Source organism: Castor canadensis, chromosome 2, assembly GCF_047511655.1.
Source record: "Castor canadensis chromosome 2, mCasCan1.hap1v2, whole genome shotgun sequence".
Taxonomy (NCBI): Eukaryota; Metazoa; Chordata; class Mammalia; order Rodentia; family Castoridae; genus Castor; species Castor canadensis.
Genome location: NC_133387.1, coordinates 44,877,712 through 44,895,153, shown reverse-complemented (window position 1 = coordinate 44,895,153; position 17,442 = coordinate 44,877,712). Strand labels below are relative to the sequence as shown.

Genomic DNA, 17,442 nt, shown 5'->3' with positions numbered 1-17,442 from the left:
ATCACCACATATCTATCAGTACTAACACTTAATGTTAATGGACTTAATTCCTCCATCAAAAGGCACCGTTTGATGAAATGGATTAAAAAGGAAGATCCAACAATTTGTTGCTTACAGGAGACCCATCTCGCTGACAGAAATAAGCATAGGTTTAGGATGAAAGGCTTGAAGAAGATTTACCAAGCCAATGGCCCCTGAAAACAGGCAGGAGTAGCAATACTTCTCTCTGACAAAGTAGACTTCAAACCTACAATTAGGAAATGAGATAAAGAAGGACATTCCATACTAATAAAAGGGGAAATAGACCAAAAGGAAATAACAATTATCAACCTATATGCACCCAATGTCAACGCACCCAATTTCATCAAACATACCCTGAAAGACCTAAAAGCATACATTAACTCCAACACAGTGGTCGTGGGAGACTTTAACATCCCATTATCATCAATAGATAAGTCATCCAGACAAAAAGTCAAGAAAGAAATTCAAGATCTAAAATATACAATATGTCAAATGGACCTACTTGATGTCTACAGAACATTTCATCCAACTTCTACACAATATATATTCTTCTCAGCACCCCATGGAACCTTCTCCAAAATAGATCATATCCTAGGGCACAAAGCAAGTCTCAGCAAATATAAGAAAATAGAAATTATACCGTGCATACTATCTGATCACAATGCAGTAAAAGTAGAACTCAACAACAAAAGTAAAGACAAAAAACATGCAAACAGCTGGAAACTAAATAACTCATTACTTAATGAAGAATGGATCATCGATGAAATAAAAGAGGAAATTAAAAAGTTCCTGGAAGTCAATGAAAATGAAAACACAACCTACCGGAACCTATGGGACACAGCTAAGGCAGTCCTGAGAGGAAAATTTATAGCCATGAGTGCATATATTAAAAAGACTGAAAGATCCCAAATCAGTGACCTAATGATACATCTCAAACTCCTAGAAAAACAAGAACAAGCAAATCCCAAAACAAATAGGAGAGAAATAATAAAAATAAGAGCTGAAATCAATGAAATAGAAACCAAAAAAACCATACAAAGAATTAATGAAACAAAAAGTTGGTTCTTTGAAAAAATAAGCAGGATCGACAGACCCCTGGCAAACCTGACTAAAATGAGGAGAGAAAAAACCCAAATTAGTAGAATCAGGAATGCAAAAGGGGAGATAACAACAAACACCATGGAAGTTCAGGAAATCATCAGAGACTACTTCGAGAACCTATATTCAATAAATTTGAAAATCTTAAAGAAATGGACAGATTTCTAGTTACATATGATCATCCAAAACTGAACCAAGAGGATATTAATCACCTAAATAGATCTAAACACAAAATGAAATTGAAGCAGCAATCAAGAGTCTCCACAAAACAAAAAGTCAAGGACCTGATGGATTCTCTGCTGAATTCTATCAGACCTTTAAAGAAGAACTGATACCAACCCTCCTTAAACTGTTCCATGAAATAGAAAGGGAAGGAAAACTGCCTAACACATTTTATGAAGCCAGTATTACACTTATCCCAAAACCAGGCAAAGACACCTCCAAAAAGGAGAACTATAGGCCAATCTCCTTAATGAACATTGATGCAAAAATCCTCAACCAAATAATGGCAAACCGAATTCAGCAACACATCAAAAAGATTATTCTCCACGACCAAGTAGGCTTCATCCCAGGATTGTAGGGGTGGTTCAACATACGAAAATCAATAAATGTAATAAACCACATTAACAGAAGCAAAGACAAACACCACTTGATCATCTCAATAGATGCAGAAAAAGCCTTTGATAAGATCCAACACCATTTCATGATAAAAGCTCTAAGAAAATTAGGAATAGAAGGAAAGTACCTCAACATTATAAAAGCTATATATGACAAACCTACAGCCAGCATTATACTTAACGGAGAAAAACTGAAACCATTTCCTCTAAAATCAGGAATTAGACAAGGATGCCCACTATCTCCACTCCTATTCAACATAGTACTGGAATTCCTAGCCAGAGCAATTAGGCAAGAAGTAGGAATAAAAGAAATACAAATAGATAATGTAACTTTGAAAATATACCATTTCGAGATGACATAATCCTATACCTTAAAGACCCAAAAAACTCTACTCACAAGTCCCTAGACACCATCAATAGCTATAGCAAGGTAGCAGGATATAAAATCAACATTGAAAAATCATTCACATTTCTATACACTAACAATGAACAAACTGAAATAGAATTTATGAAAACAATTCCATTTACAATAGCTTCAAAAAAAATCAAATACCTAGGTGTAAACCTAACAAAGGATGTGAACGACCTTTACAAGGAAAACTATAAACTTCTGAAGAAAGAGATTGAGGAAGACTATAGAAAGTGGAGAGATCTCCCATGCCTATGGATTGGTAGAATCAACATAATAAAAATGTTTGTATTTCCAAAAGTAATCTACATGTTTAATGCAATTCCCATCAAAATTCCAATGACATTCATTAAAGAGACTGAAAAATGGTCCAATAAATTTATATGGAAACACAAGAGGCCACGAATAGCCAAGGCAATACTCAGTCAAAAGAACAATGTTGGAGGTATCACGATACCTGACTTCAAACTATATTACAAAGCAATAACAATAAAAACAATATGGTACTGGCACAAAAACAGACATGAAGACCAGTGGAACAGAATAGAGGACCCAGATATGAAGCCACACAACTACAACCAACTTGTCCTTGACAAAGGCACTAAAAATATACAATGGAGAAAAAGCAGCCTTTTGAACAAAAACTGCTGGGAAAACTGGTTAGCAGTCTGCAAAAAAGTGAAACTAGATCCATGTATATCACCCTATACCAATATTAACTCAAAATGGATCAAGGATCTTAATATTAGACCCCAGACTCTAAAGTTGGTACAGGAAAGAGTAGGAAATACTCTGGAATTAGTAGGTATAGGTAAGAACTTTCTTAATGGAACCCTAGCAGCACAGCAATTAAGAGATAGCATAGATAAATGGGACTTCATAAAACTAAAAAGCTTCTGCTCAACGAAAGATATGGTCTCTAAACTGAAGAGACCACCCACAGAGTGGGAGAAAATATTTGCCAGCTACACATCAGACAAAGGAATGATAACCAGAATATATAGGGAACTTAAAAAACTAAATTCTCCCAGAACTAATGAACCAATAAAGAAATGGGAAAGTGAACTAAACAGAACTTTCTCAAAAGAAGAAATTCAAATGGCCAAAAAACACATGAAAAAATGCTCACCATCTCTAGCAATAAAGGAAATGCAAATTAAAACCACACTAAGATTCCACCTCACCCCTGTTAGAATAGCCATCATCAGCAACACCACCACCAACAGGTGTTGGCGAGGATGCAGGGAAAAAGGAACCCTCTTACACTGTTGGTGGGAATGTAAGCTAGTACAACCACCTTGGAAAAAAATTTGGAGGCTACTTAAAAAGCTAAACGTTGATCTACCATTTGATCCAGCAATACTACTGTTGGGGATATACCCAAAAGACTGTGACACAGGTTACTCCAGAGGCACCTGCACACTCATGTTTATTGCGGCACTATTCACAATAGGTAAGTTATAGAAACAGCCAAGATGCCCCACTACTGACAAATGGATCAAGAAAATGTGGTATCTATACACAATGGAATTTTATGCAGCCATGAAGAAGAATGAAATGTTATCATTTGCTGGTAAATGGATAGAATTGGAGAACATCATTCTGAGTGAGGTTAGCCTGGCCTAAAAGACCAAATATTGTATGTTCTCCCTCATATACCGACATTAGATCAAGGGCAAATACAACAAGGGTTTTGAACTTTGATCACAAGATAAAAAGTGAGAGCACACAAGGGAGATTTGAGGATAGGTAAGACACCTAAAAAATTAGTTAGCATTTGTTGCCCTCAACATAGAGAAACTAAAGCAGATACCTTAAAAGCAACTGAGGCCAATAGGAGAAGGGGACCAGGAACTAGAGGAAAGGTTAGATCAAGAAGAATTAACCTAGAAGGCAACACATATGCACAGGAAATTAATATGAGTCAACTCCTGTATAGGTATCCTTATCTGAACTAGTAAAAACACTTGTTCCTTCCTATTATTGTTCATACTCTCTTCAACAAAATTAGAGATAAGGGCCAAATAGTTTCTACCAGGTATCGAGGGAGGATTGGGGGGGGGAGAAGGAGGGGGCAGAGTGGGTGGTAAGGGAGGGGGTGGGGGCAGGGCGGAGAAATGACCCACGCATTATATGTACATATGAATAATAAAAAAATAAATAAATAAAAAATAAGAAATAAAAAACTTTCTGGAGGCAGTAGATGGAATCAACCTTTTTTAAATTTGAAATTTAGAAGAAAAGTTGAAATGTTTGTTTCCTTTGGTCATCCCAAATTTATAGTTAAAAAGTCACTTTTTAAAGTTTAAAATGAGCTGTATATTTTTACTTGACTTGAACATTAATAATGGTCAATGTCACATTTTAAGGGAGAGCTTTAGTAGGTGATGGTAAATATTTTACTTTTACTTAAAACTATTTGCTTTTCATTGTAAATTGAGCTATAGTTTATAACATTTTGCCATTAAAAGGTGGGGGTGATATGTTTATTGCAGCACTATTCACAATAGTCAAGCTATGAAAACAGTCCAAATATCCTACAATTGATGAGTGGATTAAGAAATATTCTCAGTTCAGACATATTTAAATGTTTTCCATTCTATTAAGGAGTATTATTTCTTTCAGCTTCTTTTAAGTCTCCAAGGTTACAGCACCTTGAAGCATGTAGAGCTCAGCATGGTAGAGACTTACATTTCTCAAGTCTTGTTCCATGTGTGTCTTCCTGGAACTGGGCAGAGGAATTATGCTGACAAAATTGGGTAATGATGGTCTTTTCACAATTTGTAGGGGAAAACCAGCTGTTGGAATTTTGAGTTTTTCATTCCAAATTTTTTCTTTTAACTCTATAGAGAACCAGCACTAATTTTATAAGCAGATATTAGTAGATAAAATGTATACATAAGGAGCAAATGGCTTTTTTAAAGAAAAAAACAAGCAAATAGCCAATATTTGCTTAGATAGCTGTTTTATTCTTTAGACATTCATAGTCGTAGTTGTGATTTTATATCATTTTATAACTTGTGCATTAAATAAATTGAGCATGAATAGCAATTTAGACTTAGAATAACTAAATATATTTTTTGTCTAAAGTGATAGTTTAGATCACTAACTAATAGAATCTAAAATGCCAGCATTTCATAATGTTCTGAAAAGAGCATTTTGACTTTTAGTGCTTTACAACACTCACTGTGTAAAGAGATTACATGCCCAAGGAGAAGATGGGAATTCTGCTTATTTTCTCTCTCATCTATGTACTTCAAATTACTTTACTAGGACACAGATTACTCTGGTGAATGAGAAATTAAATTGAATTTTTATATATAAAGTTTTTAAAATAGGTTTACATTTTACTGATACCCTTTTTGTTTTATGTATTTGAAGAGACTAACAAATCTCTCAATTTATTCCAACCTCTTTTTGTAACATCTCTTGATGTTACCAAAGTGTATTCTAGTACATTGAGTTCTTTTCAGGAGGACAAAATATCAGTCTACCACTGTCTAAGAAAAGTCTATATGAAGATTTTCTAGTTAAAATTTTATCTGATTAGTAGCCCAGATTTATCCCTTACTAATCTTTTTCTAAATTTCTTATAAAAACAGTGAAATTTTATAATCACACTAAAACTTAAGAGTGATAGGTTTGTACTGGGATCTGGGGTGAAGTCAAAATGAAAACTACTAGGCGAGCTTCTATATATGGTATAGTATATTGAGACCTACATGGTGAAAGCATCTTGGCAGTTGTCCCTCACCTCTGGGGTTCTGTTCTGAGAAGGAAGTATTATGCTTTGTTCTGTATTCCTATACTTTACTGTCACACATCAGCATCTGCTATGGCTTCAATGTATCTCCCAAAGTTTGTTATTGAAAACTTAATCCTTAGTGTAGCAGTGTTAAGAGTTGGAACCTTTCAGCAGTGATGAGGTCATGAAGGCTCTGTGCTAATGAACGGAGTGTGTGTTAATGCTGTTATTGTTGGAGTGCATTAGTTATCATACAAATGGGATCCTGTTGATTCTGGTTTGAGTATGTTTTGTCCCCCAAAGGGTTGTGTGCTGGAGGTTTGGTACCCAATGTAGTTGTGTTGAGAAGTAGTAGAACTTTAAGAGGTGTAGCCTACTAGGAGGTAATCAGGACAAGGTACTACCTTCAGAAGGGGTTGATGTTTATCTCTCAGGAGTGAGTTTTTACTCTGGAAGAACTAGATTACTTATTATGAAAAAGAGTTACAATGCAAATTTGGCTGCCTCTGTTCTCTACTCTTCCCATCATGTGACTTCTCCCTTTTCCTCCTATACTTGTCGCTGTTTTCTTTGGGCTCCTGCTATAAATACCCCCTGCCATGTTATGAAATAGACAGGAGGCCCTCATTAGAAGTTAGGCAAATGAGGCAGCCTGATATTGGACTTTAGTTTTCAAAACTGTGAGATAAATAAACTTTTTTTCTTTATAAAGAACCCAGCGTTTGCAATGCAAAATGGATAAATAAAGGGACATATTGCTCCTCTCAAACACACACCTTTCATCCCTCTGCCACATAGCAGGAGGCCCTTAACCCAATACATGCCATTCAATCTGACACTTCCTAGCCTGTAGAATTGTAAGAAATAAATCTCTGTTCTTTACATGTTACCAAGTCTCAGGTATTCTGTTATGGCAGCACAAAATGGGCTAAGGTATCATCTTTTCTCTCTTGAAAGCAGCAAGTAGAGAAAGGAGTGGAGATATTAGAGGTTAAATGGTGAGTGAAGTTTAATGCCCAACAGGAAGATAATAGAGGAAGAAATAGGAAATTGGTGCTGATAGCAGTGATGATAGAAATTATATCTATATTTTCCTTGTATTCCAGACAAATAGGCAGTAGAAATAAGAGGAAAAGACATCTAAAGAGAGAAGAGTTATATTAAGTAAAAGCCTGGGAAAAGCAAGCAAATGGATTGACCACTCTGTGCAATTTCTTTCTTCCATCTGGTGGGAATTTACATTTGTACAGTCTCTATTGAAGACAGATTGGCAGTGTATACTAGAAGTTTAACAAAATAGATTACCTTTACCTTAGAAATACCACTTTTAGGAATTTATCCTCACAACAAACATATGCAGCTTATAGGATGCTATGTTTAATGTGAGCTTTTTTTATTATATATATTTTCTATGCCTAATACACAACTCTGGAAGGAAAAAGCACTTAATTTTCCTATAGGCCATATGATTGTTGATGATTAAATTTTTTTCTTTTCTTGGATTACTTATGTTTACTAGATTATTCTGTAATGAGCACATTTATTTGTATAACCCTAAAGTCAAAAAGAAGCCCCAATTATACATGTCCCTGAATCTTTGATTCTCTCATGAAAGTTGTAATTTTCCTAAAAGAATAAGTGTGTTTTACTGTTATTATTGAAATTGTGTTGTGCTTTTTATTTCTAGTACATAGTTCAGCTCATCAAACATTTACTGAGTAACTATAAATACTGTTAGTTTTTCTTGAAATATTTATATTAACACTTCTAAATATTATTTTGATAGAATTGGGGCAGAGTATAATACAGGAAAATCTAATCTTAAACTTTTCACTCACCAGCAGTAACTTAATATTAAATTTATAGTATTTTGAAGGGGGAAAAATATCTTGGGGAAAGAAGTTAACCAATAATTTTAATTGGGTTTCTTGCTAATGTTTTCCTGGATCTTGACAGTCCTTTTATTCTCAGAATACCTTCATGAGACAAGAAATCCCAATCTATCAGGAAGTACCCTTTAAACATTAAGGTCAATTTTAAGGTGAAACTTTACTATATTTTGAAAACGTTTATTTAAACTGTTATTTTTAATGGCTTATATAAATTTATACCATTTATTCTGTGATAATATATCAATAATTTAACAATTTTAGTAATATGAATGTTTTATATTCTTTTTCTTAAATTATTTTTCAAGATGTTTCTCTAAAACTTTAAGTTTAAACCTTTAACTCTAATCTTATTACCACAGGTTACTGAGTATATATAGTAATTTTTCTTCTATAGTGGATTTTGTGTTGACTGTTTAGTTAATAAAGTTGAGATCACATGTTATTTTTAAGAGCCAGTTATTAAAAAGATCTTTTTCTCTGAGGATTGAGATGTTTTTTTTAATTGCTGTTCTTGCTAGTTGATCTGGAATATCTGCTAATACTTTATTAACTGGAGGCAACTGAGTTTTTTTTTCCAATTGAATTATAATACTAGTAGTAAATATATCAGAAAGTTTAAAAAAAACCAAGCAAAGCCTTTGATTTTTCTTCTGTACCTATAGTTGCACTATTTAGTAGTTGAAAGTTTCTCTGAGTCATCTTTGAACATTTCAGAGGAATGTTGTTTTCAAGTATAGAAAAGCACTATTGCTCCCTGCCAGGTAAGCACACAGTAGTTTATTTCCTGTCAACATTTTCTCCACCATAGTTTATTTCTTGAAGAGTTTTCAAGATCAGCCAACTATAGGATTCAATTTATAACATAGAATGATTATATTCTATCAGGTAAGACAAGGTTAGCAGAGAAATAAAAACCTGCTAACCCTGTCCCTACTGTCTTTTTCTGACTAAATTGATTTTTACGCTAATACTATCCACTAACTTGTGTTGCATGTTTCTTAACCATGCTGTTTCCTTGTTACTTTGAGGCATAGAACTTTCTAAATGTTTATTCTCAGAGCAGGAACATTCAAGCTTTTCATGTTCCTTGGCATAAACTGTTATAACACCTTAAATTTTGGGCAATGGAATTTCTCCTGACAGAATCTGACCTCTTTGTACCATAGCCCTGAGTAAAGAAAGGTTGCTTTGAGTATGTTCACTTCAGGAAGGACTCTCAACAACTTTTGTTTTAAGTTGACTCTGAATCTTTTATATATATTTGGGGAATAAATAAACCTTTAGGCTTTTTATTTTTCCACATTTGTCTTTTGTGATAGTGTTTATTATAAGTTAAGCAGCATTTTGCACATTATACTTTATGCACTCATGGTTGGTTTTAGTATGGTATGAGGTGGACCTTTGACCTTTATGTGTATTAGGCACTTGTAAACCTACTATGTGTATCTTCATGTGTTTCATAAATTTGTTTCCTGCTTAAACTCACATGAGACTCACTCTTTTAGATCCAAAATTGATAAAAAATTATTAGTGGGTTTTTTTTTTTTCCTGAGACAGGGTCTCTCTATATAGTCACGGTTGGCTTGGAACTCACTGTATATACTCCAGGCTGGCCTCAAACTCAGGATCCTCCTGCCTCTGCCTCTGCCTCCCAAGTTCAGTGAGAGTACACATATGCATCACCATGACTAGCTTTAGGTACACTTTTTTTTAAAAATAAACAATTTGTGAAGTATTACAATAAAGACAGTTTTTAAAACTACATGGAATCTGCTTAGATGTGCCTTAATATAAAATTGTAAATTTCTTGGTGATTTACTTTTTATAAGACTTGTGCTTAGATACTGATATGTGCCATGATAATCTGATTTGGAAATGAATAACTTGTATGAATTTGGTAAGTAAAGGTGTGGAAATTCAGATCCCCTGGTAACAAAAAAGAAGCATATTTTTCCCTAGTTATTAATCAATGTCTACTGTCTGAAATTTATTGATCTCAAGTCTCTTCCTCATTTGTTGTCAGTGGTTCTCCCTCATATGGAACAAATGACTCACATGCTCTATCTAAATTAAGCACTCTGTAAAGATTTTCTGCCCATAGAACTTTCAGAGTGAGCTCTGAATAGTGGGCACTGATCTTTGCCAACTGGTTTACCCTAATTAACTCCATGTGTAGAGCTCTGTCAGGCCAAGTCTCTTTTTAAAGACTACCCTTTTCAGATTCCATCTGAAATCTGTTAAGAACAACATACTGATTTTTTCCTGGGTATATGATTCTAATGTGGAACCAGCTATGACTTAAGCTAAGCAAGTTCAGTAAACACCCTCTTTTCTAAAACCTGTGTAGCTTCCATCTTAGTACATGTTCTAAGCAGTGTTGGTAGCAACAGTCTTGTGATAGGTTAGATGGTTTTCAGCATGGATAAATCAAATCATTTTACTTTTTGAAAAATTCTGTATCTTTTTACCATTTAAAATCCTAACAAGCATTTGCTCCCTTTTAATGAACTGTGTACCTGACTCTTGGATGTACCAAAGGAAGAGATTAATATCTTTTACGATAATGCATATTGTATGGGTTTTTTTGACAGATCCCTCATATCCAGTACTTCTAATTATTTTCTAAAAGAACTGCTTAAAACTTGTTGCTGCAAAATCAGATTCTTCTATTTTGCCAAAGCAGTTGCAACATTTAATGGTCTCATTTCTAAAAGACCTATGAAACAGATAAATTACTCATTTCATCTTGAAGGATTTTCTTAAAGTTATTTGCTTAAAATAGGTATCTTATGGACTCCTATTGGAGAGTTTAAAAATGCTAATATAAAATCAAATTTGAAAAATTATTGGGGCTTCTCTCTATAGTAGTCATCAAATTTTTCTTCCACATCACTGAGGAATGAGCAGGACTTTGTACCCTCTATGAGGTAAAGACATCTCATTTCAAGGAATTTTTCTTAAAGCTATTATTATTTTATGTGAATTTTGCACCCAATTTATAATATAGCTGTGGTTTTTTTAACATAAAATGTTTTAAATTGTGAAGCACCCAACCATAGATTTACATGATAGGAGATTTGCTGTATCTTCCTTTGTCATCATGTGTCTTCTCTTACCTGTACTCCTGGTAGTACCATCTTCCAGTTTAAGTATAAACCAGAATTCTTCAGTTGCTTACATGACTCTTGTTTAATGAGATCGGTATTGTTTTGGAGGAAAATTTTGGTATTTATTCAGCCCACTTTCTTGAGGACTGTTAAAATGCCTTGTCTGTGGAGAATTTCTTGGATCCGATACTTTTTCAGCATGACTTACTGCTTGTTTGAGTGTACAGTTCTTCTGTTAAGTAGAAATAGAGAATTTCTGCATTTTAGGTTTTAGCTAGACAGTATGTTATTTGAATCTTTTTGTTGAGTTCTTACCAAAATCTCAGTAACGGGGCTGACTCAAGTGGTAGAATACCTGCCTAGCAAGTACAAAGCTCTGCGTTCAATTGTCAGTACCACAACAGAAAAACCTCAGCAGTAAGCAATAATATTTAAAAATGCACTTCTGTAAGATAACTTCTTCATTACTCACAATAAATATTATCCTTTTTGAATATTGATTCTATGATAGTCTGGTGAAAATTCTTATGTGTTTATGAGTCCATTATCTTACTTACAGCTTCAGGAGATTGACTCCCTGTTAAACCATTCACAAATTTCCAGTAAGTTAATCACCTATGCAATAAATGTTTATTAAGTGCCTACTAGTTAATGTCCATGATTTAGACATGACACTGACAGGCACATAGAATAAACTGATACTTCTGTTTCTCATGTGATTTTATTTATTATGAATAAATTTTAAAATATTATATACTTCATCAGGTTTCTTTTATGAAATTAAGATAGGACAAATTTATTTCTGTGAGATTACAAAACATAACAAATTCTCATTCTTTAAGTAACTTTAGAGAATTATTTCTATAGATTTTTAATAAGCATCTGATAGTGCATTCCCCCCTCTATTTCTGCCATTAATTTCAACTAGATTATTTGAAGTTTTGATGAAGTGAGAAATGCGTGTTGACTTTCAGTGTTTTTAGATCTTAGACTTTTCCTTAGAAATCACTTCTTGAATCTGATTTAACAAAAATTGTTTTGAAGTTGACTCACTGCAGACTTAATTCTGTCAGAACATTTTTCTTTTCTTGTAGTGTATCATGTAAGTGGACTCCTTTTGGTCAGTTCATGGCAAGTGTTTGATAGTCAGGAGCCCAGGTGCACTGTGAGTGTTACAGCTTTAGCTTCTAAATTCTATTTGCAGCAACCTTCCAACCTTCCTCCTCTAGCTCTTTTTATTATTACCTCCTTCTCCTCCTTACTAATCACTTAATAGTAGGGCAGATAGTAATCAAATCATGTTTTCAAATGAACTCATTTCTAAATGATTTGGAGCCCAAAACTAGACCATGACTTTTCCAGCAATATGTAAATGCTGAGTTCTGTGGACATGGGTTCCCCTGACTGTTAAAGAGAACTGACTTCTCTGATTATGGGATTCTTAAGATGAATTTATTTGTGTGTGTGTGTGTGTGTGTGTGTGTGTGTGTGTGTGTGTGTTTTCACTTCAATTCTATTATAAGGTACTAGAATTAGTTTTTAGGACACTTAGATTCTTTTTCAAAATGATGCTTTAAAAGTAAGTATATTTATGCTTTAGTCATTCATAAACTTGAGCCTCAAGTTAAAAATTTAATATCTTTAGTTCGTTAAAGTTTTATAAGAATTCATGAATTAGAAGTACAGATTTGTTTGGTTTTTATTTTCATTAAAATAGGAAAATCATTAAACTGTTTAAAAATAGTGGCACCAGACTGAACTAAAAAGGAGCACTGGAAAGTTTCACTTTAGAAACTCTGTTAGAGAATTGAATTCCCAGGGTAATCTATGGCTATAACATTCTAATCTGTAAGGTCATCTTGGAAATAGATTTAGTTCTAAGTTTAGGACCAGAAAAGACTACTTCCTTCCTCTAGGCTTATCACATTTAGCCCAAAGCTGTTTTGAGAGAGGACAGATATATTTTTCAATTCCACAACTGCTATAGAACCACAACTTGTAAGGCTCTGTAATCTCAGTGGTCATATGATGCCTTACAAATATTACCACGTTCAGTAGATATTTCTTGAGTGTAAATGGGGGTTGACTTTGCATGGTAAAAAATCTAAACTGAGTTTTGAGTTATAAATCTATATCAGGGGAAATAGTTTATTTATTCATAGTCATATTATATCCAGAAAACTGCATTTAAAAATAAAGTGAAAGTAAAAAGCAAATGTTTTCTTCTCATGAAGTAAGCATGGTGATATTTAACCTGTTCACAAGCCATTGACATATTTAAAGATGCTCTCTTGAGTAACTGTTTCCTTAGAAGATCTTAGTTTGTGTTCCTGTAATAGTACTATAGACTGGGTGCTTATAAACAACAGAAGTTAGTTTCTCACTGTTCTGAAGACTGAGAAGGTCAAGATCAAGGTGCTGGCAAGTTGGGTGTGTGAGAGAGCTTTCTTCCTTTCTTTCTGAACCATAGATCTGCCTTGTCTCTGAGGCATGGTGGCTTTCTGGGATTTTTAAAATAAGGGCATTAATTCTATTTGTGAGGGGTCCATATCCTCAATAGCTAATTACTTCCCAAAGGCTTCCTAATCATCACCTTGGGTGCTAAGATTTTAGTGTACTAATTTTGGCAGAACACAAATGTTCAGTCAATAAAGAGGAAAAAACACCCTAAGTCCCAAAACTTACAGTAAAAAAAAAAAAGAACATATGTGTATAGTTCACACTTGGGTTTCTACAGAGATTTAGTTATCAGGCATTTAATAATGTGTTCAGTTTTGGAGAGAAAACAGTGATATAGAATGGAATCTATTATACTTGCTGTGTGTGTGTATGTGTGTGTGTGTGTGTGTGTGTGTGTTTGTCTGTGCTTTTATTTCTGGAGAGGTTGAGACAGGGTCTTGCTATGTAGTCTACACTGCCTGGAACCGGCTATGTAGCTAGGCTGTTGTCATACTCTCCATCCTTCTGCCTCACCCTTCCAAGTTCTAGGATTGATAATAGGCATATGACTTCATGACTGGCTTAGATATAGCTTTAAAGAAATAACCCATATAATTTCCTCCTTATCTATGGGGCTTAGGGCCCTGAAAACTCATGTAAAGATGAATTTATGGCTTAGGAACTTAGAATCTTAAGGGGAAACTAAGGTTGAGGGGTCTTATATTAGAAGTGTATCTGTGGGAGTTTTTGCATTTGCTCAGAGTAGACAGTAGTATACACTAAAAGTAATTGACATTTTATACATTTTAAATTGCTGATACTAGATGTTGTACTGCTCCACTTACCATCCCTCTTTTTGTGAGACACTGTCCTACATTACGCTATAACATTTGTAAATTTGTACTGCTTTGTTGAAATGTTCATGAAACTGTATTTTCCTCCTCTATTTATATTCTCTGTATTTTTCTGTCCCCCTCCCCTATTTTTTTTTTCAGTGCTGGGTATTTAACTCAGGACCTCATACATGCTAGGCAAACACTTTATCACTGGGCTGTACCCCCAGCCCCTTTCCACTTTATTCAGAGTTCACTTTCATCCCCTGTTTTACAGGTCCTGCCTGGTCCTGGTCTTTGAGAAGTATGTAGGAGGCTGATCAGGAGGATTAATGGAAGAACAAAAGGGTGTTTTGCTGTGTTTACTCCCTTGGATATTTCATGGCAAGTCCTTCCAAGCCCTTCTACAGTTCAACTGCCTTCTCAGAGGCCACCTAAGAGTGTTTACCTTCTTCCATCTCCCTTTATCTCTGCTAATATTTCATTGTAACTATTCCTACTAATTATTTGCCATCAATATACTTCCTTTTTCTATTTCTGACAACCCTGTTTTTTTAAATGAATTTTTCCATAAAAGGGGATCATGATTTGTAAAAAGCAGAACTAAATTTCATAGTGAAATTCAGGCAGAAAAGGTATACAGAAATATATTTTGATGTAGTTGAATTTATATAACATATCTTAAGATCAGAAAGTGATGATTATATAGATGGCTAATCATCACCCATTTCCATTATTTTTGTGATTTAAAGCTATATTTTTATAGAATGAATTATTTATAGCTTGACCTTAAAAATATGACATTTGGTAATATCAGTACATTAATAGCAAGCTATATTTTTCATCATCAGTATTTTTTCTTCTATATATATAAAAATTGGTGATACTGGGCTTGGATTCAGAGCCCAACTCTTGCTATGCAAGCACTCTACCACTTGAACCATAACCTAGTCCTTTTTGCTTTACTTATTCTTGGAATAGGGTCTCATGGTTTTCCCTTGGTTCTTCTATCTATGCTTCCCATGACAGGCACATACCACCACACCATGCTTATTGGTGGGGAACTTTTTGTCTGGGCTAGCCTTGAATCAAGAGTCTCCTGATCTCTGCTTCCTAAGTAACTAGGATTACAGGTGTGAGCCACTTTCTAGCCCCTAGCAGGCTATTTCATATTTTAAAATTCTTTAAATCTCTATTAAGTAGTTCTTTTACATTTATAGTACAATTATTGGTATTCTACTTTAGAGCCTAGAGATCTTATGCTTCTTAAACTACTATCAGCACAATTTTAGTATAATAAATTTTATTAGATCCTAGTTTTTTAAATTGATATTTTGTGGGGGCGACTGGAATATAATGTGAAAACTTAGTCTGGGAGGCAAGAAACTTGTGTTTCATATCCACTCATTTTTTTAATATAAAATTCAGGCATTCTTTTTCTCTAATACTTAAAATAGCTATTATATTTAATGCATGAAATTATTTAAAATTTAAATAATCTTATTTCTTGTATTTTTTCTGATGATTAACATGTTTTCTCATTTCCAAATGAACAGCCCTCAAGAATGAAAACGAGAGGCAAATGTTTTTAATACTTATAAATATAATATAAATTATATGATTCTCTTTGAATCACATCTTATTTTTCCATTGATATCTATTATAATTTCTGAAATGTGTTCCCATAAGTAAGATTTGATCCCAGTCAGACAGCTCGAAAGTCCACTCTACATGATCATGTAGAGTGTTCAGTTTTATAGAAAAAAAATGCTGAGAGATGAGCCAACTACTTGAGTATTGATGAAAAGGTTAGTGTTGCACTCACCTGTAAAACTTCATTATCTTAGGTATAGGGGAAAGCCACTTAACTTTTACTTGTATTATTCTTCAGTCCAGTTGGAATATAAATTTATTATGTGTTTCTTGAAGCCATGGAAGCAACCACAGCAGAATTTTAGGAGAATGCCATCAGCTAGTCTTCTAGTTAACACTACACCCAATTTACTGCCTATTTTTTAAATTCTTCCTTACCAAAGTTTCACTGAATGACTCTTCACATAATTGAGTACGGCTGTAGGTTATTTTATTTTCCAGAAATAATGACTTTTGCCCACTAAAATGGTGTTTAAAATCAACTTGATGTTTGTAAGTAATTATTTGCAAAGTATTAGAAAATGTCCTTAAAATGAGACTTCTATAATAAAGATAATGTAGTTCCTGAAATATTGAATTTGTGTATTCTTTAAGTTTGCCATTTGAATCGATCTTTTATCAAAGTTTAAAGGAGAAATTATGAATGCAGTTTATTTAACTATAGAATTTTAAACTTTTAACATGAAACACCATTTTGTTTGTACTCTGTTTCTCATTTATTAAACAAAAAGAAGATGAATTTTGTCCATACTATGGCTATTTCAGCCACAGGACAAGAAATGTCCTATTGTTTTTTAAAAAACTTTTCTAACTTATATTGAATCCTGGAGGCTCTGACTTAGGTTTTAAACTTCAGAATACTGAACCTTCAGCACCAGGTTTGCCACAGGTTTGTTCTAATTAGTTCAGGGCCCCAGGTTCTGTGCCTTCTTTGGCTAGGAGTATTAACTTTGAAACACAGGCATGTCGTAGGGCAGGAGCTCTCAAAGAGATGGTTTCCTTGAGCCCACGAAGCCTCCCCATTCCCACTGTGTCTGTGTATGAAGCTGGGTTTTCCTTAATGTGCTTCAGCCAAACAACATACGACAACAGCCTGGGTGCAAAAGCAGATAAGAGAAGTCAGCTATCTTCTATTATACCAGAAATTAGGGACATTTGCAGAAATATGTTGCCACTCTGTGTGCTACTTTTTTTGTTTTAGAAATAGTCATTTTTCATATAACCTGTTTATGCAAACAACATGTAAACCAACTTTAAATAGATGAATACACTTGAAATTTCTCAGTTTTAATTTCTAATATGAAAAATATCAGCACATATAAACAACATTAATAAAAGCCCTCTGGGCCCTCAATAATTTTTGACAGTGTAAAGAGGTCTTGAGTTTACAATGTTTAAGAACTGCTGTCTCAGATAATTGCCTCTGTTCTCAATTTTTCACTTTAACTTATAGGTTTTTAATAAAAGATTCATCAGAAGTAAAATACGTAGAGAAGTTGGACAGGTCCTGAATCGTCTCTATTTTCTGAGTAGAAACACTCTTGAGCTAACTCACACGTAGGTATAGATACAGAAGAGGAATGGCACTAACTGAACCATGGCATTTATGATCTAGGACTACATTGTTC

General features: G+C 34.1%; 2 protein-coding genes across 6 annotated transcripts in view; both read left to right on the top strand.

Annotated features, from left to right (window-relative positions):
- The window catches only part of Glcci1 (glucocorticoid induced 1), a 399,609-nt gene that overhangs the window by 16,066 nt on the left and 366,101 nt on the right, over positions 1-17,442 (top strand). The gene's annotated exons all lie outside the window — the stretch shown is intronic.
- The window catches only part of Umad1 (UBAP1-MVB12-associated (UMA) domain containing 1), a 244,594-nt gene that overhangs the window by 39,793 nt on the left and 187,359 nt on the right, over positions 1-17,442 (top strand). For 2 of the 4 annotated variants that reach the window (XM_074064690.1, XM_074064689.1), the window contains exon 3: positions 14,439-14,545. The exons of the other annotated variants lie outside the window; for them this stretch is intronic. In XM_074064690.1, coding sequence (XP_073920791.1) covers positions 14,494-14,545 — 52 coding nt within the window. In that variant the 5' untranslated portion in view covers positions 14,439-14,493. The remainder of the gene's footprint in view (positions 1-14,438; positions 14,546-17,442) is intronic. 4 annotated transcript variants of the gene reach the window in all.